This window comes from Crocuta crocuta, unplaced genomic scaffold (assembly GCF_008692635.1).
Source record: "Crocuta crocuta isolate KB4526 unplaced genomic scaffold, BGI_CrCroc_1.0 scaffold3, whole genome shotgun sequence".
In the NCBI taxonomy this organism is placed as follows: Eukaryota; Metazoa; Chordata; class Mammalia; order Carnivora; family Hyaenidae; genus Crocuta; species Crocuta crocuta.
Window position 1 is genome coordinate 15,076,399 of NW_027529934.1, and position 25,631 is coordinate 15,102,029.

Here is a 25,631-nt window from a genome sequence, read left to right on the forward strand (position 1 = left end):
TCATCAAAACCCCAGGTTACCTAAGTCCTCAGAAATTCTTCGTTTAACAAAAAGTATATTATTCTAGGAGTCAGGTATCATTTGCAGGAATAAAGACCAGTAGAACCTCCTAGACGAAGACAAGTAAATTGCGGGTATCTAATGAGTATACTTGATTGTTCTTTAAAAAGAATCTGTTTTTTAAAAAGAATCTCTTTCCCAATAAGGAATAGTAGTTTTATAGGGAGCTGTCTCTCTAAATGATTTTTGTTAGACTTTATGGAGAAGGAAGAGAAGTGTGGGGTTCTCATGGTTGAGAGAGGAGTGACTTCTTTTCTATTTGCTAATCCAAACACATACTAGGTGGGGAAGAAATGACTTTAGCAAACAGGATGATTCAGAGGAAATCACATTGGATTTGGAATCAGACGAGTCGATTGTATTTCTTTCTCCATTTCTTGTTAGCTGTGCGAGCTTGGCCAGATCATCCAACATCAAATTTATTGGTAAAACAAGGGTAATAAAATCCTGCTTTCCTAGTTTATTAGTTTGTGATAAGATTAAAATGAAATTATAAGTATATAAAAATATAGATTTTATGTATATACAACTTTGAAAACAACAAAGTGTTACCCAAATGCAAGATAACATTTTTATTACAAAGAATGAAGTCATTGGAAGCAGACTAGAGAACATGATACAATTTAATTCATTTGCTCTCTAGTCTTGCCAGATAAAAAGGTATTTGAAGAATGGGAACTGGGGATTTGCACAAAATAAGGAGATCACCATTTACTAAACAAATGAGCCAGGCTCCCAACAGGCGTGTTTGTACTTAAGATATTTATGCTGTCAGTGCTTTATTTTCTAACAGCAGTGGGTCTCTGAAAGAACTACAGTGGAATTAGGAAGTGTGTCCCATGGCGTTGCCAGCCTCTCTGAAGGGGGTGAACCCACCTCTGTCCCTTTTACAAACTGCCCATGTGATTCTTAAGGACACCACAATTTTAGATTGAGTACAATATGGAAACCCCTGTCCCCCGCCAAGATGATTCAATGCAAGTTATAAGGATTTTACTTGATGAAGAGTTTCATTTAATACAACTGCTTTGCTTCTTAGTTATGAGGACAAAGTTCGCTTTCCTGCCCCTTGGGAGTTGCTGGGTGCCACAAAATAGCACACATCATGAAATCGTCCATGGCTAATGTATAATCTTATCTCTGAGCACCTGGGAACATAAGAACAATAACTTTGTCCCCATTCCCAGTGCTACCAGGGACCCCTTTCTCATGTTTTTTTGTTATGGAAAAGTTTTGATATCCTAAAAAGAAAAACAGCATCCCAGGTAAGGTTTTTTTTTTTCCTGTAAGCGATACTCCTTTATTTCATTATATCTATGAAATTGTTGAGAGATGCCCAAAGGACAGCTTATTTAGTCATTCTGTGATAGTTCCCGTGAAGTCCTGGGTTAACTCTGGCTTTTCCTTTGCCATAACGAATACTGACTTGGGGGTTCATGAGAAAATTTTATCAATTATATGTTCAATTTTTTATTAAATTTCTTGAGAGAGAAAAACAATTTTTTAATTTTAAAATTTGTTTCCTTTTTATGCATGTGCACATAAGCAGCAGAGAAGCAGAGGAGAGAGAGAGAGAGAGAGAGAGAGAGAGAGAGAATCTTAAGCAGGTTCCACACATGAGATGGGCTCAATCTCATGATTGTGAGATCCTGACCTGAGCCTCAATCAGGAGTTGGACACTTAACCAACTGAGCCACCTGGGCACCTCATTTGTGTTCAGTTTTTTAAATTCTGACCTTTGGATTTTTTTTTTTTTTAGGAACAAATTACTCTTACAAGGTTAAGGATGAGGCTCATTTTGTGAGTTATCTCAATTTTTCCTCCTCATTATTAGAAGAAGCTAATTTAATTACTTTGTTTTCACACAGAAAAAGGATACAAGTCTCAAAAGCACCACTAAAGTAATAGTGCCTCTAACAATATGCAAGTTGTGATCGGTATAGTTGTACCCCCAAATCATAAAGAACAGGGCAGTATCATTATAGATGGGAAGAGCAGACAGTGGGGAGTAAAAGTGACCTGTCTCCAGTTAAAATGGAAACTGATCAAGAAAGAATGTTCTGCATCAAGCACAGAGCTAAGTTCTATCCACATTTCTTATCTGATACTCATATTCATCTTATGAAATGGTATTATGTCCATTTTACATACAAGGAAACAGAGGCACAGAACAGTAACATTGACTAAAATTATGTAGCTGATGAATAACAGAGATCATGAGTAAAAACTCAGCTTTTTTTAATACATTAAAAAATTTTTTAATGTTTATTCATTTTTGAGAGAGACAGAGAGAGACAGAGTGAGTGAAGGAGGGGCAGAGAGAGAGGGAGACACAGAATCCAAAGCAGGCTCCAGGCTCTGAGCTGTCAGCACAGAGCTCAATGTGGGGCTCAAACCCACGAATTGTGAGATCATGATCTGAGCCAAAGTCAGACACTTAACTGACTGAGCCACCCAGGTGCCCCATTTTTAACACATTTTTGATTATAAGGTCTCCAACATTTCTGTGATGCGATGCTATCATCCTTAAAACCATGCCTGGAGAACTTGTTTCAATATCTGGATTTACTGACTAGACCATGCTCAAGACAAATGCAATGACAGAGATGATAACATTTGATGTTTGGCTTAAGGAGAAAAAAAATATTCTGCATTTCTCTCTGGGGTGGACAACTTGAAAATAACAAGGGTGTGAGGACATATAATCACATAGTCATGGAGAGCTGCTGAAATTTTATAAAATTTGAAGTCTGATGAGGAAATAGACACTTACTTCCAAAGTAGAAAATGGTGCTACAAGAATTGCTTTGCTCATTCCACCAATGTTTATAAGACACCTATGAGGTTCTCAGCTTTGGAAAAATTAGTAGGAATATAATGTAAACAAAAATGGAGGATGTCCTTTTCTGGTTTGGAAACAGGAAAGTCTCTGCATTTGGCACCCCTGCTGTCTTCATGAAGACAACTTAGAGGCTCTTCTTTGAATGTTTCACTTGGAAAGCAGAAGTGGGAGACCCCCCCATCACTGGAAGGTCTGCACTCTGGCCTCCTGAGCCCTATGACTGCTCCCACTGGATGCCTTCACGGTGAAGTGTGTGGAGAAGAGTTCCTCAGGCAGGTTATTTCTCAAGAGGAAGAGAAGAGTCTGAAATGTTCTAAGCCTTTCCCCCTTTAGAGCTACCTTTAGAGCTACTAGTGATGAAAGAGAAGGCTTTCCTCATAGGAAGTTGAGTTTAAGGGACTGAAAGAAAAGGTCTAGGCCATCTGGAGCTTCATGAAACATTGAAAGCTCTTCCTTCAGGCATTGCAATTCTAGCTAGGCCTTCACAACAGACTGTGGGGAGAGGCACAGAAATTTTAGGAAGGCCAGGGATGGGAGAACCAGGCAAGGGGTTTTCTGGCTTTCTCCTCCCCAATTCAGTCTTCAAGTTGCCCCCAGGCTCCTTGTGAGCTCCACCCTGCTCAATGGCCTGCTCCACAGGAATTTGCCCACATCTCTCTCCCCTATCTCACCCTTCTAGTATCCATCTTGCCTCTCCCTCACCACCACACATACCCTGGTTTCAGCCACAGAGAACTTCTTACCATTCCCAAGCCTCTAGAACATTCCTCTCTTGAACATGGTTTATGACCCAGAGGAATAGCCTCCTTGTCCTTTGATCCTTCCTGAAGCTCCTAAGCAGAAGAATTAGTTGCTTCCTCCAGGGTGTTCCCACAGCACTTCTACCACAACCAAACCACTTCCTGTGTTGCATTATTATGAATGTCTGTTTTCATGGCCAGATTGTAAGTCTTGTAAATAGAAGGACTATCATTTTTTCATCTCCACATTCCCTGCACTTAGCCCAGTTCCAGGGCACATTAGGAAGGTCCACTAAATGATTGTTCAATGAATAACTGACTGAATTAGTAGGGGTGCACTCTTCCCAGTCCCCTCTCCTGAGTCATACTTAAGAGTATTTTTTCCTGATCCTTTTGCTTTGACACAAATCCCTGCTGATGAGATAGCACAGTTATTTTGTGAGGAAAAAGAAGCAATCTGAGGATGGTTTCCAAAGGAAATGCAGTACATCTCTAGAAACCATCTCTTGGTAACTCTAGGAGAACAGCCTTCCAAGGATGTCATTTGTTAATCAAATAAGGGAACCAAGCTCCCAGTCTTTCTGTTCCCACCCTTCCCATTCTAAGGAGAACTAACTAACTTACCACAGGATCTTCTCCATCCTGATCTCGTATCAGCTTTTCTTTCTCTTTTTCATTTATTCATCTCTCAGATATTTATTGAGCACCCACTACATACTAAGTACTGTTCTAGGATATGGGAATATATTAGTGAATGGAACAGATAGTACTCCCTCCTTGGACTTTTTATTCTAGCAGCAGAAAGGGATACTAAATAAGATAAATACGTAAAATATATAATATGCCTGGTAGTGTGTTAAGTCCTAAGAAAAAAAGTAAAAAAGGGAAAGGGGGACAGAAAGTGTTAGGTGAGTTAAAATTTTAGATAGAACAGTCAAAGAGGAGCCTGACATTTGAGTAACATTCTAAAGAAATCCAGGGAGCAAGGCATGAAGATACACGGGAGAAGAACATTCTAGGCAGAGGGAACTGCAGAGCAAAGGTCCTGAGGTGGGAGTATACCTGGCATGTTTAAGAATCAGCCAAGAAGCCACTGTGGCAAGATCAGAGTGAGCCAAGGAAAGCGTGTAGAGGATAAAGTCAAAAAGGTAAAGGTGATCACTGTAAGAGAGGAGGCCACAGAACTGAGAACCGAGGTTTTGGGAGGATCAAGTGTGTGGATACTGAAATCGATGAGTCATGCAAGAATATCAGCTAACATGACTGTGACCCAGGAGCTAAAACGTTTAAGAAATGAGATGGGGGGTAGGATGAGTGGTTTGCTCCGTTGTCATTAGATTCAGATGTGGGTGACTCCAGGGAGGAGGCGGAGGCGATGGTTTGGAAATGGCACTGAGGAGACAGGGGGACAGTGGCCCTTCTCCCAGGCCCAGAGGAGAGAAAAAGCAGGGAGGGGCATTTTTGGGGTTTCACCTGAGAATGCAAACAAATGGAGAGCCCAGAGAAGAGGGTGTCAATGTACTGGGTCCTGCCCATGACTGACTGGACTCCAGAGGGCCCTGGGAGATCTTGGGGTTCAGAAAGGGTGGGGACAGAGACAGGGAAGATAGCTCTCCTCAAACTCCCTGTCATCATTCTTTCCCCATTTCCAGTTTCATCTCCATCTCTTCCAAGGCATTCTTCCCTCTCTACCCTTCTTTCTTTCTTTTTTTTTTTTTTTTGATTTTTAATGTTTTGGGGCGCCTGGGTGGTTCAGTCGGTTAAGTGTCCGACTTCAGCTCAGGTCACGATCTCAAGGTTCGTGGGTTTGAGCCCCATATCAGGCTCTGTGCTGACAGCTAGCTCAGAGCCTGGGGCCTGTTTCAGATTCTGTGTCTCCCTCTCTCTCTGACTCTTCCCTGCTCATGCTGTCTCTCTCTCTCAATAAATAAATAAATAAATAAAATAAAATAAAATAAAATTTTTTAATGTTTTATTTCTGAGACAGAGAGAGAGACAGCGTGAGCAGGGGAGGGTCAGAGAGAGAGGGAGACACAGAATCTGAAGCAGGCCCCAGGCTCTGAGCTAGCTGTCAGCACATAGGCTGACGTGGGGCTCGACCCCACAAACCGTGAGATCATGACCTGAGCCAAAGCTGGATGCTTAACCAACTGAGCCACCTAGGCGACCCCTCTCCACCTTTCTTTCATCTTTATTCATTTCTTTGGCTTCCTCAAAGTCTTCCTGTCCTATTTTTCAGTGGCAGTGATTTTCTCTTTCAATCTCCTTTCCTGAATTACCGTTCTCTATGTCTTCAAGTCCTCCTTCTAGATTAGCTTTTAAACTGTCTTTTGGAGAGGGGCCATCCTTTTCCCAAATGTCCTCTCTTGTCCTCCTGGGTTTGAATGTTCCTCTCTAGGAATGAGCCATGCTTTAAAGATGCTTGGAAAGCCTCAGAAATTACTTCAGGGAATACACTGTCAGTTGTGAATTTCTCAGTCATCTTACATCTGTGGCACATAAAAACGTCCCTTTCCTCACCTGGACTTTGACAGGTTCCATCCAGTGCTCCAGAGTGTCAGCAGTGACGTTCTCAGGCAGAATTACAGGATCACTTGGGGGAATCACACATGATGGGGAACACACAGCACCTGGAGGGACAGAAATTTACAACAGAGACTTGAACTTCTTAGATCTCTGTCTTTTTCATCCTGGAATCAACAGCTTTGACTTCTTAAGAGCAATTCATTTCTATGTGATGGGCCACCACATAATCATGGTTATAGGCAGAGCCAAATTCATCTACCATGTACCTGTAGAGAGTCTTCTGCACTAATGGCTACAGAGGTCACTGCTCCAAGGGATCTCCCCTTGACCCAATGCCCAGTCCTCTTTCTGGCCCAGAACAGCCTCTGCTCTGGAATCTCTGAACTCCTGCAAGATCCGGCAATTAAAAGTTTAACTCCTGGTCTAGCTCCTGGACTACCAAGACCCTACTCTAGGACTCTGGCCAGCCAATGACAATCTTGATTGGCCAATGCCTTTTAGTACATTACTATTTCCCTGCTTATATGATCTCTGGAAGGCTTATAATTACAGCAGCCACTACCTAAGAAATGTCCCAGCTGGTGGGGGGAAAATGGCCCAGGAATGATGAAGGCAGATTTAAACGTCTGTTGCCCGGCTGATGGCCACACGCTTGCAGCCAAGAAACCTATGTGATTAAGAGGAAGCGACAGGAAATTAGAAGCAGAGATTTTGGTCACGTGTTAGCCTCCTGAAGGGAAATCTTGCTCCACTCCCTTGTATATGGGTCCAAGTGTCTTCTAAAATTCGATTCAAAGACGGCACGCTCCCAGGGTTCCGTTTCCTCATCAATAGATCTGCTCGTCTGCAAGTTTCTTTGCAGCACTTGCTACCTCTATTTCTATGTTTTTTGCAAACTTGTGAAATAACTCAAAATGCTCCAGGACTCTTAAGAGTTTTATGTATGTGAGTGCATGGCATTATAATGCAGAAATTCAGAGTGTGGGGAGATGAGAATTTGCTCATGAAATACCATTCAAGAGGCCCAGTCTGGGCACCCTACTACCAAGATATCCAGGTGCAAAGAGCAGCCGGAGGATGGTAAAGTACCATCTCAGAAACTAATGAGCTTTCTCATTCACTCAAATTCTACCCATTGGCATTACACAGTTAGAATGACATAAAATCCCTCCTTGCTTATGCAGTTCAGAATTCAGGGTTAACCTTACAAGGCTTTCTACAAATAGCATCTCTTTTCTACGATGCATAGGTCCAGCCAGGGCAAAGTTGAATCAACATCTCTATAAATTAGCTCTGACCACAGAGACCTTTAATTGCAATGACTTGATTTAGAAGTTGCCCAGAGGCTCTGGAGTCTGGTCCTCTGTAGAGAAAAGAATGGCCAAAGGGCAACGCAAGCAAATGCAATCTCTAACCAGTCCCTTTCAGGAGAGAACTCCTTGCATCAGGGACAAGCGCAGAAAGAATGGAGAAGGGACTCAGGACTTGCGTGGTGTGTGGCTACAATTCAACTGCTGCCACAAATCAACCCACTCTCTGCCTGCAGCGAAGTGGGTAACATGACCAGACACTCTGCAACTAGCTCAGCAGCACCAACGTGAACACGTGTGGAAGGGTAAAGTGAACCAGTTTGCCATACATTTCATTTTTACTGAAGCAGCTAAGAGTCAACTTGCATTTCCATCCATCCCTGAGAGAGAACAATGAATCTGACTCAAATCCAGTCAGGCTTAATGAAAGGATTCTTTGGGAGCGGAATTCAGCACCTCATCCCAAACTTACCGATCCCGTATCCCTGTTCACACTTGTACTCCACAAAATTCAGCTCCGATGGGGGTGCTGGGCACTCCCCTTGCAGGTTCTCGCACAACTTGAACTCCTCAGTCCACAGTCCCTCCTTAGTGCAGAGGATGGGAGCCTACAATATCAAAAGTAAACACTTCCATTCTTGTTAATTTTATTTAGAACAAAGGGGTAAAAGAGGCCCGATTAAATGGTAGCATTCTCCAACTTTTAGAACCTGGACTAAAAGACATGATTGAGGTAATAAACCAGGTTGTTACTGACCAGAAGATAAGAATAAAAAATAAGAAAAGACAATTTTTTCTTCCCATTTTGGCATGAGGAAATCATGAACAATTTTGTCATTAATCAAATTTATTAACAATGTGTTTTCTTTGGATAGAAGGATTCAGTGAGCTGTCAGCTATAGCCCACATATTCATAGATATTTTTGGAATTTTTTTCACAGATGGTGTTGTTTTGCATCGATTCATCCATACTATCACACAAATGCTGCTTGCAGCAAATGTCAGCATTTTTTTCAAGAGGAGTGTGATCCAGTAAAGCCAATTCATAATTTTTATGAAGGTGTTTTTGCCTTTCTGCTTGAATGGACACATCGCAGCTGCTTTGATCTCACCAAAGTTTTATTCCCTCTCTCCATATGTGTGCTGGTTTGTGTAACTTTTGGCTCCACATCCCCGATAATCACAAAGTATACTATATGCAGATCACAGAGAAAATAGCACCAACGCACAAAACCCAAGAAAGCAAGATTTTAGAATTGTAGATACTCTCCCTTCATCCAGTGCCAACTCCCTTAGGCCTTAAACAATCAGCACAAACGGATGTGTTTGATTTCTCAGGGGTTTCATTTCATGGCATATTCTTTCCACATTTGTCCAGCAGTGCTTACCTTGGAGTGCTGGACATTGAGATAGACATGGGCCAGGAGAGCAGTCAAGGTCATTGATCTCTGCCTAGGAAGTCTGCTTAACTTCCTGCCTCATGTATGCGTGTGGTACTTGAAAAGGTTCAAAACTGAAATTGATTTTAATCACGTAACCACGATAAGACTGTGGTTTTCATTTGAGACCTCTTGTGCCAAAATCTTAGGGAATGGTAGTCAAGCAGTACTTTTAGCCTTGCCGTTGCTGAGGAATTTGTGTTTCTGTTCTAGGACTCTGTACTATTGAAAAACATGATACCAGCTTTCATAGTGAGGTTATGGGAGGAAACCAGATTGCCAAATCAAAATCACAGCATTTCTGGAATTTACCCAGGTACCCAACCCATCAGGTTTTTCCTTTTATCCAAGAAGTTCTAAACTCAAGAGAAACTATTCCAAAACCATGGTATCTTCTGAATTCTTTATGAAATAATATCAACACCACTGGTAGAATCCCAACTTAGTAAGGCCCTGCCTGTTGGGATTCATGTAGATCATTTCTAGTGAATGTTCTTGGATGGGTCATCGAGATTAGAGCATGGCCTACTCCAAAAGCAAGTTCAAGTCATCTTACCCTTCCACTTTCCTGGTTACAGTTGAGCACACACTGGCTGTTGAGCTCAAAGCCATTGGTACATTCATACATGCCTTCAAAGACAGGAGAAGGGGGCTCACACACCACTGGGATGCAGGTGCCTTGTTCCCAGATGCCCCCCTCCAGGCACTGTATCTTCAGGAAATTGCTGATGAGACATGAAACAGAATAGCCCATTAGATTCCCACAAGGAGGTCACAGGAGAAGACTGAATTCTTACTAATAAAATATAAGGACTAGCAAACAGGCAGGAGCAGTTGGTTCTGGTTAGTGAAAGGTCCTACCTCTCCAGGCTAATTTCCAAGTCACAGAAGGAAAAATAGTAGTATCCACGTAGTAGCAGTGATAGCAATGGCTCCTATATAGTACAGACATATCTTGGAGATGTGGCAGGTTTGGCTCCAGACCACGACAATAAAGCAGCTATCTCAATAAAGTGAGTCAAGTGAGTTTTTTTGGTCTCCAGTGTATATCAAACCTATGCTTACACTATGACGTGTGCAATAGCATTATGTCTGAAAGAACAATGAAACCTTAATCATATCTAGATTTTGACTTAAAGCGAGATATGTGTGGGGCACCTGGGTGGCTCAGTCAGCAATGCGTCTGACTTCAGCTCAGGTCATGATCTCATAGTTTCTGAATTGTGGCCCCACCTCAGGCTCTCTGCTGACAGTTCAGAGCCTGAGGCTGCTTCAGATTCTGTGTGTGTCACTCTCTCTGCCCCTCTCCCACTTGCACACAGTTTCTCTCTCTCTCTCTCTCTCTCAAAAATAAACATTAAACATTTTTTAAAATAAAATAAAAATAAAGGGAGATACATGTGACTCTTCCTCTTACAGAAACACTCAGAGAACATTGTGGGGTTATTAATTGGCCTAATTCTAGTTTTATTGTGTCTCTGTATTCAGAGGCCCAAGGAGAGGGAGAGGGACAGGGGAACAGACAGACAGTGAAGCAGTCAGAACACATGACATTTATAAGTTAAGTTTGCTGTCTTATATGGGTGTGGTTCATGGTGTGCCAAAATGATTACAATAAAAACATCAAAGATCACTGATTACAGATCACCATAACAAATACAATAATAATGAAAAAAGTCTATGATAGTGTGAGAATTACCAAGACATGACACAGAGACATGAGATGAGTAAATGCTGTTGGAAAAATGGTGCCTACCGACCTGCTCAGTGTGGGGTTGCCACAGAGCTTCTATTTGTACAAAACTGCAGTATCTTCAAAGCACAATAAAGCAAAACACAATACAAGGTATGCTTGTAATATTTGACATATTACTCTCAAGAGAGTTTGATAAGTATGAGTTCAGGGTCTAGATTGTTTACAGCTGGGTTTTATTTAAGCCTTTCATCTTGGAGAAGTCTCAATCCTAAGTGCACTGGGAGATGCCAGGTAGGATGAAAGAAAGAAAAAGTTATCACAAACTCAGTGTGATTTGAAGTGATTTGGGACTATCAGTGTTCATATGTTAATACAATTGATGAAGTTGCCACTATTTCCTAGTTCCCCAGAGAGGGGAGAAGATACAGCATACAGATTTTCTTTTAAAACAGAGGCTCTTATCTTGAACTTCAGAAAGGCCAGAACCTCACTAGAGATTACGACGGCCATTTTATTTGTTTACGAGTCCATCATTTCCTTGGAAAGAATTCACAGCTTTTGTCAGATTATCAGAGTGGGCATGACTCAACCCTGGCCTGAAAGAACTGCTCCTCCTTCTCATGCATGACCTTGGCCTCCAACCAGAGAGACTGGTTTGAGGTAAACCACAGTCAACAGAATTAGGTCTTGATAGTGTGAATTCCATTCAATTTCCCTTCTGACTCACTACCAATTTGAAGGTGTTTTCCATGTTGCTGGTTTAATGCATCCACTTCTGATTCAGAACAATCCTGGCTACATCCTTGTGATTCTAAGATAGAAATAATCCATTGGTCATTGACTCAACCATATGGTAGCTCTAAATTATTATTTTACAGGGTCATGATGCTCTTTTTAAATTCAAATACACCAAGTTTTAATGACTGTCGTACTGTTATACAATGCCTCCAGTGGGTTTGCCCAGTGTTCTAATGTTACACTAGTAAAATACCACATTGTTTTATAAATGTGTACATGTCTTTCTTTTCCAGTAAATTGGAAACTTCCTGAAAGCAAGGATTGTATATTATTCTTGTTTTTTATTCCTAATAATAATTCCTAAATGGTATCTGGCTACAGTAGGCATTAGTTAAGTATTTTCCAAGTTGAAAAATTTAACCAAAACTCACAGTGTATTAATTAGGTATACTGCAGAGCACAGTACACATGGTAACACTGAATGATAAGAATACTCCTCATGGAATAGTATTATTCTTACTTCATAGATAAAGAAACATACTCAGAAATGTTAAGTAATTAGCCCTACAGCACAGAATGCATTTGATTTTAAAGAATTTAAATACATTTTAATAGTTTAACATTTAAACAATATCCTCTTAGAAACAAGTGAAAGAGTGTTTCTTAGTGTTTTTGTAACGTTTATTTATTTTGAGAGAGAGAGAGAGAAAGACAGCAAGTGGGGAAAGGGCAGAGAGAGAGAGAGAGAGGGAGAGAGAGAATCCCAAGCAGACTCTGTGCTGACAGCACAGAGCCCAATGTGGGGCTCGAACACACGAACCATGAAATCATGACCAGGGCTGATATCAGGAGTCAGATGCTTAGCCAACTAAGTCATCCAGGCACCCATTTGTTTTAATGAAGTAAAACGCATATAATTTGTTAGTTTCAGATATACAACATGATAATTTGATATTTGTTTACACTGCAAAATGATCATCACCGTAAGTCTAGTTACAATCTATTACCACGCAATTGATCTCATTCATACATTTCATTTACTCCCAGACCCCTTCCCCTCTGATAACCACCCATCTGTTCTCTGTATCCATGAGTTTTCTTTCATTTTTTCATTTGTTTTGGGTTCTTTGATTCCACAAATAAGAGAAATATATGTTATTTTTCTTTCTCTAACTTGTTCACTTAGCATAATACCCTCAAGATCTATCCATATTGTCACAAATGGCAAATTTCCTTCTCTTAAAAAAATGTTTATTTACTTATTTTTTAGAGAGTGAAAGAGAGAGAGAGAGAACATGCATGGAGAAGGGGCAGAGAGACAGGGAGAGAGAGAATCCCAAGCAAGCTCTACACTTACAATGTGGAGCCCAACTCAGGGCTTGATCCCATAAACAGTGAGATTATGACCTGAGCCAAAATCAGGAGCCAGACCCTTAACTGACTGAGTCACCCAGATTTTCTTCTTTTTAATAACTGAGTAGTATTCCATTGTGTATATACATGACATTTCCTCATTTGTTCATCCATTGACAGACACTTGGGTGTTTCCATATCTTGGCTATTGTAAATAATGCTTCAATGAACATAGGGGTGCATACATCCCTTCAAATTTATGGATTTTTTTTTTAAATAAATACCCAGACATGAAATAGCTGGATCACACTGTAGTTCTATTCTTGATTTTTTGGGGCTCCTCCATACTGTTTTCCATAGAGGCTGCGCTAATTTACATTCACACCAACCATGTACAAGGGTTCCCTTTTCTCCATATCCTCTTCAACACTTGCTATTTCTTGTCTTTTTGATAATATCCACTCTAACAGATTTGAAAGGATATGTCCCTGTGGTTTTGATTTGTATTTCCCTGATCATTAGTGATTTTGAACATCTTTTCATGTGCCTGTTGGCCATCTGTATGTCTTCTTTGGAAAAATGTCTATTTTTAATGGGGTTGTTTGTGGGGTTTTTTTTTTGTTTTTGTTTTTGTTTTTTTTGCTACTGAGTTGTTTGAGTTCTTTATAAATTTTGGATATTAACCCCTTATTGATTATAGGATTTGCACACATCTTCTCCCATTCAGCAGGTTGCCTTTTCCTTTTGTTGGTTTCCTTTGCTGTGAAGAAGCTTTTTAGTTTGATGTAGTCTCACTTGTTTATTTTTGTTGTTGCCTTTGATTTTAGAATCAAATCTAAAAATTCAATGCCAAGACCAATGCTGAGGAGCTTACATTTTATGTTTTCTTCTAGGAGTTTTATGGTTTCAGGTCTTACATTCAAGTCCTTGATCCATCTGGGGGCAATTTTTCTGTAGAGTATAAGACAATGGTCTAGTTTCACTGTTTTGGATATGGCTGACCAGTTTTTCCCAAAAGTATTCATTAAAGAGACTGTCCTTTTCCCACTGAATGTTCCTGGCTCCTTTGTCATAAGTTAATTGACCATATTTGTGTGAGTTTATTGCTGGGCTCTCTATTCTTTTCCAATGATTGATATGTCTGTTTTTATAATAACACTATATTGTTTTGATTACCATAGCTTTGTAGTATAGTTTGAAATCAGGGAGTGTGATACCTCCAGTTTTGTTCTTTCTCAAGATTGCTTTGGCTATTCAGGGTCTTCTATGGCCCTATACAAATTTTAGAACTGTTTGTTCTAGTTCTGTGAAAAACACTACTGGAATTTTAATGGGGATTGCAGTGAATCTGTAGATTGCTTTGAGTAGTATAGATATTTTAATATTATTAATTCTTCTAATCCAAAAGTATGGAATACCTTTCCATTTATTTTTGTCTTCTTCAATTTCTTTCATCAATGTCTTTGAGTTTTCAGTACATATGTCTTTTTACCTCTTTGGTTAAATTTATTCCTAGGTATTTTTTTTTTCAGTGCAATGGTAGATGGGGTTGTTTTCTTAATTTCTGTGGTAGTTTTTTATTAGTGTATAGAAACAATTTCACTGGAATTCGTTTATTAGCTCTTCACTGAACTAAGAAGTGCAATTTTACTGAGCTCATTTATTAGCTATAACAATTTTTTTGTGTGTGTATGGAGTCTTTAGGGTTTTCTCTGTATTATATCATATCATCTACAGACAGTTGATATGATTGTATCATATCATATCATATCAACTACAGAAATAGTTTCGTTTATTTCTAATTTGGATATCTTTTATTTCTTTTTCTTGCCTACTTGCTATGGCTAGGACTTCCAAAACTACATTAATAAAAGTGGCAAGAGTGGGAATCCTTGCCTTGTTCCTAATCTTAGAGAAAAGCTTTTGGCTTTTCACTGTTTATTATGATGTTAAATAGTTATTGAGATTCATACTTTTATTCCCAGGAATATTTTAGGGTAGAAATCCGATTTTACGACTGGGATTCTGAAGCATCATGGTTTATGTGAACATATATCTACTATCTGCTAATAATAAATACTATTTATGAATTATATTTCAGGTGTTTGGCAAGACACCTATATGTATTATTTCACTGAATCTTCCAAACGGCAGATTGGAAGTAAATATATTACCAAATAATATATTGCTAAATATATTATTACCCCTATTCCAGAGGATGAAACTGAGCCTGACAGAGATTTAAAGCTAGCTCAAAAATCTATAGTAAAAGGTATACTAGGACCTGGACCTAGGTGAGCTGCTGCCAAAGCCTGTGGTTGGTCCTTCCAATGTGTCAAGTTTAACTACTTCTTTTATGCTTTATAGCCCACTTTGAATATTAATAGCATCTCTATCCTATTGAATATCCCAGATTCCCTTTATCCTGATACCACATCTATGAGTATGACCAAAAAGAAGATCCATTTTAAATTTCCATATGGAGTAATAAATTACATATAGAATATTACACAAATCTTAGTCTACAGCTCAAGGAATTTTTACATGTGAATATACCTGAGTAATCACTCAAATCAAGAGAAAGAGTATCTCCAGCTTCCCCAGAAATCCCCTGGTGTTTCTGACAGTTAAACCTCCCCACACCCCCGCCATCCACACTATTCTCACTTTTTCGTCAGCACAGATTAGTTTTGCCTGTTCTGGAACTTTATATAAATGAAATCACACACCAGGTACCATTTCGTATATGGCTTCTTTCCCTTAAAAAACGATGCCACTTAAAAATGTTTTCCCAAATGTAATTTGGGTTTGTAGTTCTTTTGATTAAAACTAAACTCCTTTTTGTCCCTCTTATAGACATAGATACTCTAGTCTTCTTTCACACTACAGAGTTTATATCCTCCCAGGGACTCTCTTCTTTCTATCACTTCCCGCAGATGAAATCCTTCCCCTACCTCTGCTGAACTGACTTCCTCCAGCTGGAGACAGCAGGCAATACCATCAATACCAGGGGAGAGGCAGGGCTGTAAAACCTTGCATGTCAGCATGGCTATAAAGGAAAACCCTTGCTTGGCCGAGATGATAATGTTTTGACTTCATGTGGTATTTTTCTCTGAATTGGTTGGAACTCTTCAACATGGAAATAGTCCTCCCTTCTCTTGCCCAGAGTGAGGAGCCATTCAATAATGCCGATTTCATATACTTCCTTGCCAGTTTAATAACCTCAGGGATGAAGGTAGATAGATCAAACTTGCATGAGGAAGAGTGCCTTGGGCATCGTAGGTGGTACCTGAACAACGTGACAGGCCCTGCACTGCAAACTACCAGTAATATCAATAAAATATAGAGAGGGAGAATGCTGGAAGGTAGTTCCCACTGGTATCCCTGGACTCCACCGGAGGCACTGCAGGCAAGAGTGAATGGAGGTTGGTAGAGATACCTTTTTCCTTAGGAAATGGCATTTCATTTTTACAGGGGTCCCTATGTCCCCTAAACATCATGGATTCTCCTTCCCTATTTCTTCTTGCTTGTATGGGGAAGGCATGTTATAGTCATTTTCCCACACACCTCTCACAGCTTCAGCGTGGCACTCTATCAGATGACATACTTCAGGTTCTACACTCAGACTTCTCACAATACATTTGATTGGTCAGTTCCTCAAGGCCCAATAGCAAGCGCTGTCTCACTGGCTCCGTGTCAATGCTGTCAATCCCTGTTATGGCACTAGCCTTGAGATCCCATAGTAAGGAGCTTGGCACTTGAGTGCCATGGGCTGGTTCTGGCCATAAGGGACTGTGATTGCAGCAAAGATTCAATGTCCCGACTCCTTCCAGCTCCAAGAAATCTCGTTTCCACAAAGGGCCCTTGAAGGGGACTACAGCCTATAGCAATTGCAAGACTCTGATCTCCAGGGGTGTCACAGCTCTCTCTTCTAAGCTTAGTGTTAAGGAATGACCTCTGAGCCTTTTAAAATCATTAGTGAAAAAAACTGGTTTATTCACAGTGGTTCAACTCCTTCACATAAAGTGTTATGAATCAAGAGTCAAGAGGCACTTTGAAATCACGTGGTGAATAGGTTTGCGTTTCAAAGAATGATGGCAGTAGATACTAGATCAATGCACACAGGCAGACCCTCACCAGGACAGGGTTTCCAAGACTTCTTTGATAGTCCAGTCCAAATGTCCTTCCGATGAAACATTCTACTCCCTGAGTATCAGCTATATTTTTTTCATTCCAGTGGAGTAAAAGAGGCTAAACTATCACATTAGGAACCATGAAGTGAATTGCCCAATGCCACATTGCAAGCAATTCATTGGCAAAAGGAAGAATAGAAGCCTGAGTTTTCAAATCATAATATAACACCCCAATCCTCAGATCAGTGGTTTCCAAATGACATTTGTAGACCAATCATGGAGATATTTTATGGTTTATTTTTATTTTTTTAATGTTTTATTTATTTCTGAGAGAGAGAGAGACAGACCGCATGAGCAGGGGAGGGTCAGAGAAAGAGGTAGACACAGAATCTGAAGCAGGCTCCAGGCTCTGAGCTAGCTGTCAGCACAGAGCCCAACGCGGGGCTCAAACCCACAAACTGTGAGATCATGACCTGAGCCCAAGTCGAACGCTTAACCGACTGAGCCACCCAGGTGCCCCTCATGGAGACATTTTAAAGACCTGGAGTGATAGGCTTACTACATCAAGTAGCCTGGGACTAGCCTAGCACTCTGTATTTTTTTTAATGGGCCAGCAGTTTTCATATGTAGCCAGGTTGGCAAACTACTAAAATCTACGCTGCTCTCCAATAGCAAAAATTAACCTTAGGTGTAGAAATCAGGGAGCAAAATCACCTACCTAACAACCCTGGTTACAAAGGCTGGATGCTTAGCAAAGACCAAACATAAACAGCTACAGCCAGATGACTTACTCTGTAAATGGTACCATGAGGAGTTGGAGGTAGGGGGCAGGTTTGTATTTATTTTCCTTCTCAGTACTCCAGACAAATCACCACAATTTCCAAATTAGAAGATGCTTTTTTCCAATTTCCAGAACTTGTGGTATCCACCTAGTGCTGAAAATCCAGCTGTGCTCTTTCTGCAACTTACTCCACTGCCAGAAATAAAGATCTCGTAATCAAAACTTGGCGGAAAATTTGACTGATGTTGCTGGAGGCATACATGAGTCTACCCTACCCCATCCTTCTATCACCACTGCAGCGTTTTCAAAAGTAATATTTATTTTCCACTGGAGAAAATAAAAGTATGATTGTTGAGTCCAAGAGAATTATCATGTCCTTACCTATCAAGGGTGCCTGGTGTCTTCAGTGGGTAGTCCCTCGTGAATAATAATGATAATAGAAAAGCAGTAAAATAATGCACACTGAAGTGCTAGGGATTGTGTGGAAGAATATATATCTATGTCATTTGATCCTCAAACCCACCCTGTGTGATAAGGATGATTGTTATGTGAATTCTTTATACCCTTATCTTCGTGCATTCTTTTTCTCAATGACATGCCACTATCATCATCTACCCTGTTGGTCAAATTTGAAACTTAAAACACATCCTGGATTCTACCCTTTCTCTCAAAATTACTTTTTCCCAAGCACCCGCCTGATTTTATTCAATCCATCAGCAAGTCTTCTCAGTTTTTCCTCCCAAATATCTGTGTAATCTGTCCCCATACCTCTTGCACCTTCACTGTCATGAGTGCTAGCCCAAGTTCCCAGCCCTCACCTCACAACTGGACACCCTCACTTCTCCTCTGGCTTCCATCCTATCCAGTTGGCAGACACCAGTCAGAGAGATATTTTATAAAATAAATAAATACATTACATCATGTCATTTTCTTGCTTAGAGCATTTCAGTTGCCGCCTCTTGCATGGAAAAAAAAATCCAAACTTTCTCAATTCTTACTAACAAGGTCCTTCTTGATCTGGCCCAACTTTCTCTGACCTCATCCTATTCACCTTCTTTAATGTACTTTGTCCACACTGGACTTAGAATCCCAAGGACAACCAAGTTCTTTCCTACCAAAGGACTTGGGTGCTATTCTCTCTGCTTGTGCGTTTCCTTTTGTTTTTCTGATTGGCTCTTCTTCGTACCTAAAAATAAATTTTGCCACCCCTCAGCAACCTTATTTTACACCTTTATTATTTCAGGTTTTTAATTAAAGCACTGTCTTTCAAAGACAGCATACTCTGTAATTACTATTTTGTTTTATTAATTGATTTCCTATGCGCCCCCCCCCCCACTGGAATATAAACTTGGTAAAAACAAGACCTTATTTACTATTACATCTTCAGTGGCTAGCACAATGTCTGGTACATAATAGGCACCAATAAACATGGGTTCAATGAACGTATAAATGTTTATTTTACAGATGAGGTAAGTAAGGTTTAGAAAAGTAAGACAACTTGCCTGGGATTATCTAACTGATTGATGGAAGAAAAGGGATTGGTACCATGATCCATCTAATGCCAATGCTGGAGTCATAACAGAGAAGCACCAGTATTCCTAGAAATGGAGGTGCAGATAAAGTACCTCCTTTATCTAGTACAACTATACTGTGTGTCACAAAGTCCTACCATATAGAACATTCCTAAAAAGGAGGTATAAAAGCAAGGAATAACTGTGTTATTTTCATTATATAAATTAGGAAACTGAGGCATTAATTGGTTAGGTGTTTTGTGTGACACATGGGCAACTTTTTTCTAACTGAAACTCGAAGCCTCTTTACTCAGAATAAAGTTTAGCCCCTTGCTGTTTACAACATAGTTCCCAGCACAGCGGCACTAGAATCACCTGGGAGTCTGGAAGAAAAGCAGAATCTCAGGCTCTACCCCAGACCGACTCAATCAGAATGTGCACTTTACCCAGATCCCCAAGGGATTCCTGTGTCCATTCAGGTCTGAGAGGTACTGCTCTAGACTATGTTAAAAAACATAGTCTTCTTTCCTCACCCTGGAGAGAGACATCAGCACTTCCAAACTCCATACCAGCTCTTAACCAACTGCAGACCTGGTTTCTCAAGCCAATATCCTAGATGAAGAGTGGGCAGAGGTCAGTCATGGCCAGTCCACAGCCCATCGGTGACTCCATCCTCTCAATTGCAGGCCTGCTGGTGTTTAGCCCTCGTCCACTCTACTGGACAAGAAATAGCATCTGTAGGACCATCCCACCGACACACTGGCTTTGGTTTTTCATTCTTCCCTGACTCAAAAACAAAAATGCCCCCTACAGAGCTCTTTTTCCACACAAAATATACCATCTTTCATCATTCAGTTATTTGTCCATTCATACATCCAGTCAACAAGTATTCACTGAGCATCTAGTATGTGCCCGTGCACTACAGTAAGTCCTGCAGTTGTAGAAACAGATATTTGTACTATAATAGAATCAGAGTACTGGCTTATGGGGGCCCAGAGGGGGAGCCACCAGTGCTGCTTGGGGACATGAAGGATATCAGGAGATATCCTTTGAGATGGTTCATTGGGCAGGGAAGGAGGACAAGGGCATACCTGCAGAAGAACGATGCATGCAAGAACCCGGAGGTGTGAAAGGTGGAGTGTGTCTGAAGCCTTTACCAAAAGCATTAACGGGAAAAGTGTGCATATATGCACCTGTGCCCACCCTAATTTCTGAAGTATGTTCAGCTTTATCTTGTTCTGTCTGGTGGTGAGGAAGAGGCAGGGCAAGAGCCTGGGGGAGGGCAGGTGGGACGAGACTCTGACCAAAAAGTGCCACAAATGGTATGAATTCAATATCAGAGGACACATTCTATCACTGTAAGAACTCTTTGTCTATCTTCACAAAGTTTTCAGAGTATGAATTCCTTCAGGTATTGCTAGATCTCTTGTCCTGGAGTTCCAAGGTAGTGGAGTCCATTTGTTTAGCTATGAATGGAACTGTGGGCTCAAGCCTTAACCGACAGGAGGCAGAGAATGCTACAAATTAGGAAGGGCATTTATAAGGGGAAATATAAACTTCTCCTTTGCTCACTGATGAATTAAAGTTATAATTTCATTGGTGAAACACAGGAAAAAGGATAGCCATTTAAAGCAAGTGTCTTCAGGGGCGCCCGGGCGGCTCAGTCAGTTAAGCATGCAACTTCAGCTCAGGTCATGATCTCACAGTTCGTGGGTTTGAGCCCTGCATCGGGCTCTGTGCTGACAGCTCAGAGCCTGAAGCCTGCTTTGGATCCTTTGTCTCCCTCTCTCTCTATGCCCCTCCTCTGTTCATACTCTGTCTCTCTCTGTCACTCAAAAATGAATAAACATTAAGAAAGAAGTTTATATAAGTTAGTGTATATAAAGTATGTAGGACAATGAATGGCACATGTAATTCTCAGTGAGCAGCAGAAATTATTAGCTCTGATGACTGAAAGATCTACTCAGCCACACTCCTCTGTCCATCCCTCTTCTTCTCTCTCTCCCTGTGTGTGTGATGAGTGTTCTGTGTTAATATTCTACGCAGACTCCCCACCCTACTCAGTTCTTCAGATTTTTGTCCCTCCTGGAATACTTCAGGAGACAGTTTATAAATCAGTTTGTCCTAACCTGACCCTATCACTAGACAGCAAAAGAAGGCCACAATCAACCTGTTCATCCACTATGCCAAAGAAGGGATTAGCAGGAGCCTGAGACAGGAGGGGAAAAAAAAGCAAAGTAAAGGCATCAGGGAGAGAAAGTATGGGTTGAAGAAACTCCTTTTGGTGTATTTATGTATATGTGGGTATTTGTATGTACGTACAAATATGTGGGGGGGGGTGTAACATATATAAAATAATCCAGTGCTTACTTATATGAGATTTTAAGTATTATTATTCCTGATTAATAGAGAAATCAGCAGTCGGTGTAATATCAAATCAAAAGAGGAAGAATGGTTTTGCAATCAGATGCTCCTTAGCTTGAGACTGAAGATTGCAGGGAAATCTATGAGTTGAGCAAATGCTGTGTTTGACATGAAGGCCCGCACGCCCATGGCTGGAGCCCTGTGTAGGCAGCATGCGTGTGTGTGCATTGAGTGGCCAAGGCTTGGAGGAGAAGCTTAGTCACTTGGATGCCAGAATACACTGCAACAGATTAGCCTAAAGCTCACATTATCCTACAATGGCAAGAGAATTGAGGATTCCAAGGATAAACTTTGAATGTATTTACTATAAACACCAATTATAAAGCCAGACAATGTCTTAATGGAAAGAAAACAAATTTCTATTTCTCCCAGATGCAGGAGCGTACACAGAGATTATAGTGTGTCCTGTCCCTTAATTGGCAAATCACAGAAAACACATGTGTCTCTGTCTATATCTACATAGGTTTAACATGTACTCCCATGTGTATATGCACAATGTCGTGACACAGAGTTTGAAAATTACATAGATGAATTTACTGATTTTTTAAATATTGCAAATCCAAGATATTTAAGGAGTTTTACACATTTGTCTTCACTACACATTTTCATTTCATTAGGCAAGTCTTTCTTTCCCTTCCTATGGTACGAAAAAATCAGTTGAACCTCAGAAATTCAAGTCACAGTTCAAAAAGATCGAAAGGGCCTACAAATCTAGGTAACATCTCCAGGACATGCCCTTCCTTTCTCCTCCCAGACCAACTTGACCTTATTTGCTGGCTCCAATTTTTAAAGTATGTCCAGCTCTATCTTGCTGATTATTTCATTTCCATTTCTTTCCCCCCATATCCCTCTTTTTCCTTTTTATGGTCTACTTGAAGCCATTGTAGTATTTGGATAACTTACTGAGTTGACAGCAGGAAGAGATGAAGCATTCAGAGAGGGTTCTGACTGGGGAAGGAAACTGCAATTATATTTTTTTAATTTAATAAACTTTCTGTTTTGATGTGTGTGTGTGTGTGTGTGTGTGTGTGTGTGTGTGTGTGCTTTATAGGCAGAGGAAGTGCACTCCCCCACTGGCCCTGGTAACTGAAGAGCTGTACCTCCTACTTGGAAGGCCAGCTTCAGTCTTCTGGTCTGCATGCTGTTTTTTTGGGAGCACAGACACCAACCATGGGTGGGAGGCAATAGCCACTGATAAAAATGTAGCGGAGTGCATTCCTTGTTAAAGTTTACCTGTTAAACACACCAAAAGCAGCAGTTATTTTGCAAGTGGAATTCACCCAAGGATGATGATAATTATGATGGTAAAATACCAGCTTTTGCTGATCTAAATCTTCAAATGACTAAGAATTGTGCTCAGTTTTTTACATCCATTATCCAATTTAACCCTTATAAGAGCCTTTAAGTATTCTTACTTCCTAATATCCATTTTGTAAATAAACACAGTGATGTTCAGTAAAAATCAGTGACTTGCCCAAGGTCTAAGAGCTAATAAATGGCAGAGTTAAGATCCAAATGTAGATCTCACTAATCCCAGAACCTGTCTACCTATTCACTAAGCCAAGAGACAGATCGTGGACAAAGGAAAGCTTTCCTAGCATTTTTGAATAAATTTTCTTCTCTAGGGAAGTACTTAATCTTTAAAGTCAATCCTAGAGATCTTAAAAATGTACCCATATTCTGTCTTCAAGGAAGACCTAGATCCAATCCTCCTGGGTGTAAATGGAGAACAATTCATCAGAACCTATTGAGAGGAAGAGAATAAAACCTTGACCAGTGTCTTGGACCAGAAGTACTCCATGTAGTACTGTAAGTACTGCTCACTAAGATTGTGCCTGTAGACTAACATATCACTGCTTCTCTGGGTTTTTGCTGGTGGCAATAAACTGTTATGTATCACTTCTCTCTATGGTGTTATGCCAAAGTGCTAACTCTTCTTGTTCATTCTACTGAGATGGAAAATGAAATATAGACTTTTAGAGTTGGAAGTCACTCAAGATTTTCCCTTATTTCACAGATGTGTGTGTGTGTGTGGGGGGAGGGGAAGGTCAAGAGAAATGCAGTAAATTGTTCAATACTGAAAGTCTTGTTAGCCAAGGGCATGGCTTTGGAGTCAGAATGATTTAACACCACATATCAGCTGAGTGATTACAGGAAGGTTACTAATGATACTCTGAGTTTCAGTTTCTTCATCTGTCTTGAGGATAATAATATATTGACACATATTATTATTACCATATATCAAGCTATGCATTACTGTATCATAATATATTATACTATCATCTTATTATATCATCAACCCAATAGAACAGAGCCAAGGCCTTATGCTTTTTAACTCTCTTCCATACCAAATGATCTATGTGTAGAGAGAGGTAAAGTCCACATGTCTACTAGTCTAGGGCCATCCCAAACCACCCCCCCATCACCACCTACAAGTCAGAAGAGACAAATTCCACTGAAGAGGTTTACCAACAAAATATTTGTTAAACACTAAATAGTCATAATATGTGGCCAGTTTATTACAGTTTTGACCTACAGTTGGGCTTATAGAACTCAAATAGATTGATGTTCTTTGGAAAAGCTGATACCACGGGTGACTCCCAGAAAGTCTAGCTGTTTACAATCACTCTAAGGAAGATCTGACTACTATAGCACACTTCCCCTGGCACCTTGATGAATGGCTTATACAAGGAGAGGCTGTCTAAGTAAAGTTAGAAGGTTGGAATAATTTAGAAGTTAAATTAATTATGGGCCTTAATGAGGTTAACTTAACCTTCACACATAAAGATAACACCTAAATGAGAACAAGGTAACCATGGGAGTGAAAGATAAGGGAGAATATAATATGGCCTTTTTTTGATAAAAGAGAAGTCAAACACATTTATTCTAGCTTCCTGGGAAGTCAAGGTAATGAAACAATGAAGGCGTGATGCAGAATGATGTATGTGTGCAAGTAAATTGCTTAGGGGAAAAAGAAAGCAGCTTAAAGGAGCCTGTGTGTGTGTTGAAAATATCAGTAAGAAAGAACTCGTGAAACTACTTAAATTTAACAATTTCTTGGGGTGCCTGCATGGCTCAGTTGGTTAAGCATCTGACTTCGGCTCAGGTCATAGTCTCAGCTTGTGGGTTCGAGCCCCACATCGGGCTCTGTACTGACAGTTCAGAGCCTGGAGCCTGCTTCAGGTTCTGTGTCTCCCTCCCTCTCTCTCTGCCCTTCCCCCACTCATGCTCTGTTTCTCTCTGTCTCAATAATAAAATAAAAAATAACATTAAAACATTTTTTAAAGTTAAAAAAAAAAACAATTTCTTTGGAGCTACGACTGTTCGTAGATTTTCGACTAACTCCAAAAACAAATAAGCCTCAAAGAGACATGTAAAAATCTGGCATGCAGAAGTGCTGGTACACTGATTTTGAAAAAAGAAAACATTGCTCTGGATATTTTTAGGCAAATCAGTCCCATGACTGATGCTATTCTTACAGAAACAAAGGTTCCACTGGGCCTGTGCTTCTTGATTTGGGACGCACACTGCAGCCACTTGGGAAGCTTTGTAAAACACTAACGCCTGGGTCCCACTTGCAGAGCTTCTGATGTAACTGGTTTGGGGTGGGAGCTGAACATGAAGATTTTTTCAATCTCGCTGGGTGATTCTAAAGGGCAACCAGGTATAAGCACCGTTCTGGGGGGCCTGTTGAGAGATCTAACCCTTTTGTGTTACTAACAACCTGCACTGAGTTGTGTTAATCAAGCTTACGTGTGTGTTGAATACATAACAGTAAACTGTCTTTGCAGAAGACTGTTCCTCCCGTGTTACTGAGACAATTGCTAGAAGAAAAACATACACATATGTTGTTAGAGTTCTTCTACTCGAAAGCTTTTGAAATAGAGATCTCCACTCTCTCCTAAGAAACTGCCCCCACCTTTCCTTCATCATTTTTAGCATCAAATTTAACATCGAGTTCCTATCAAGATGTTTCTAATGAATGTATTTTCATCCATTCACAAAGTATTTATTGAGGTATTGAGTACCTACCAATAAATGCAGTAGCAATTGGGCACAGGGAGCTAAAATTTATGGT

At 40.4% G+C, this 25,631-nt stretch overlaps 1 protein-coding gene across 2 annotated transcripts in view; it reads right to left on the reverse strand.

The window, feature by feature from the left end:
• PAPPA2 (pappalysin 2) overlaps positions 1-25,631 on the reverse strand; it is a 268,752-nt gene that overhangs the window by 43,856 nt on the left and 199,265 nt on the right. For both annotated transcript variants that reach the window (XM_077763320.1, XM_077763319.1), the window contains 3 exons: positions 9,474-9,642; positions 7,951-8,086; positions 6,163-6,272 (listed from right to left, as the gene is read on the reverse strand). In XM_077763320.1, coding sequence (XP_077619446.1) covers positions 6,163-6,272; positions 7,951-8,086; positions 9,474-9,642 — 415 coding nt within the window. The remainder of the gene's footprint in view (positions 1-6,162; positions 6,273-7,950; positions 8,087-9,473; positions 9,643-25,631) is intronic.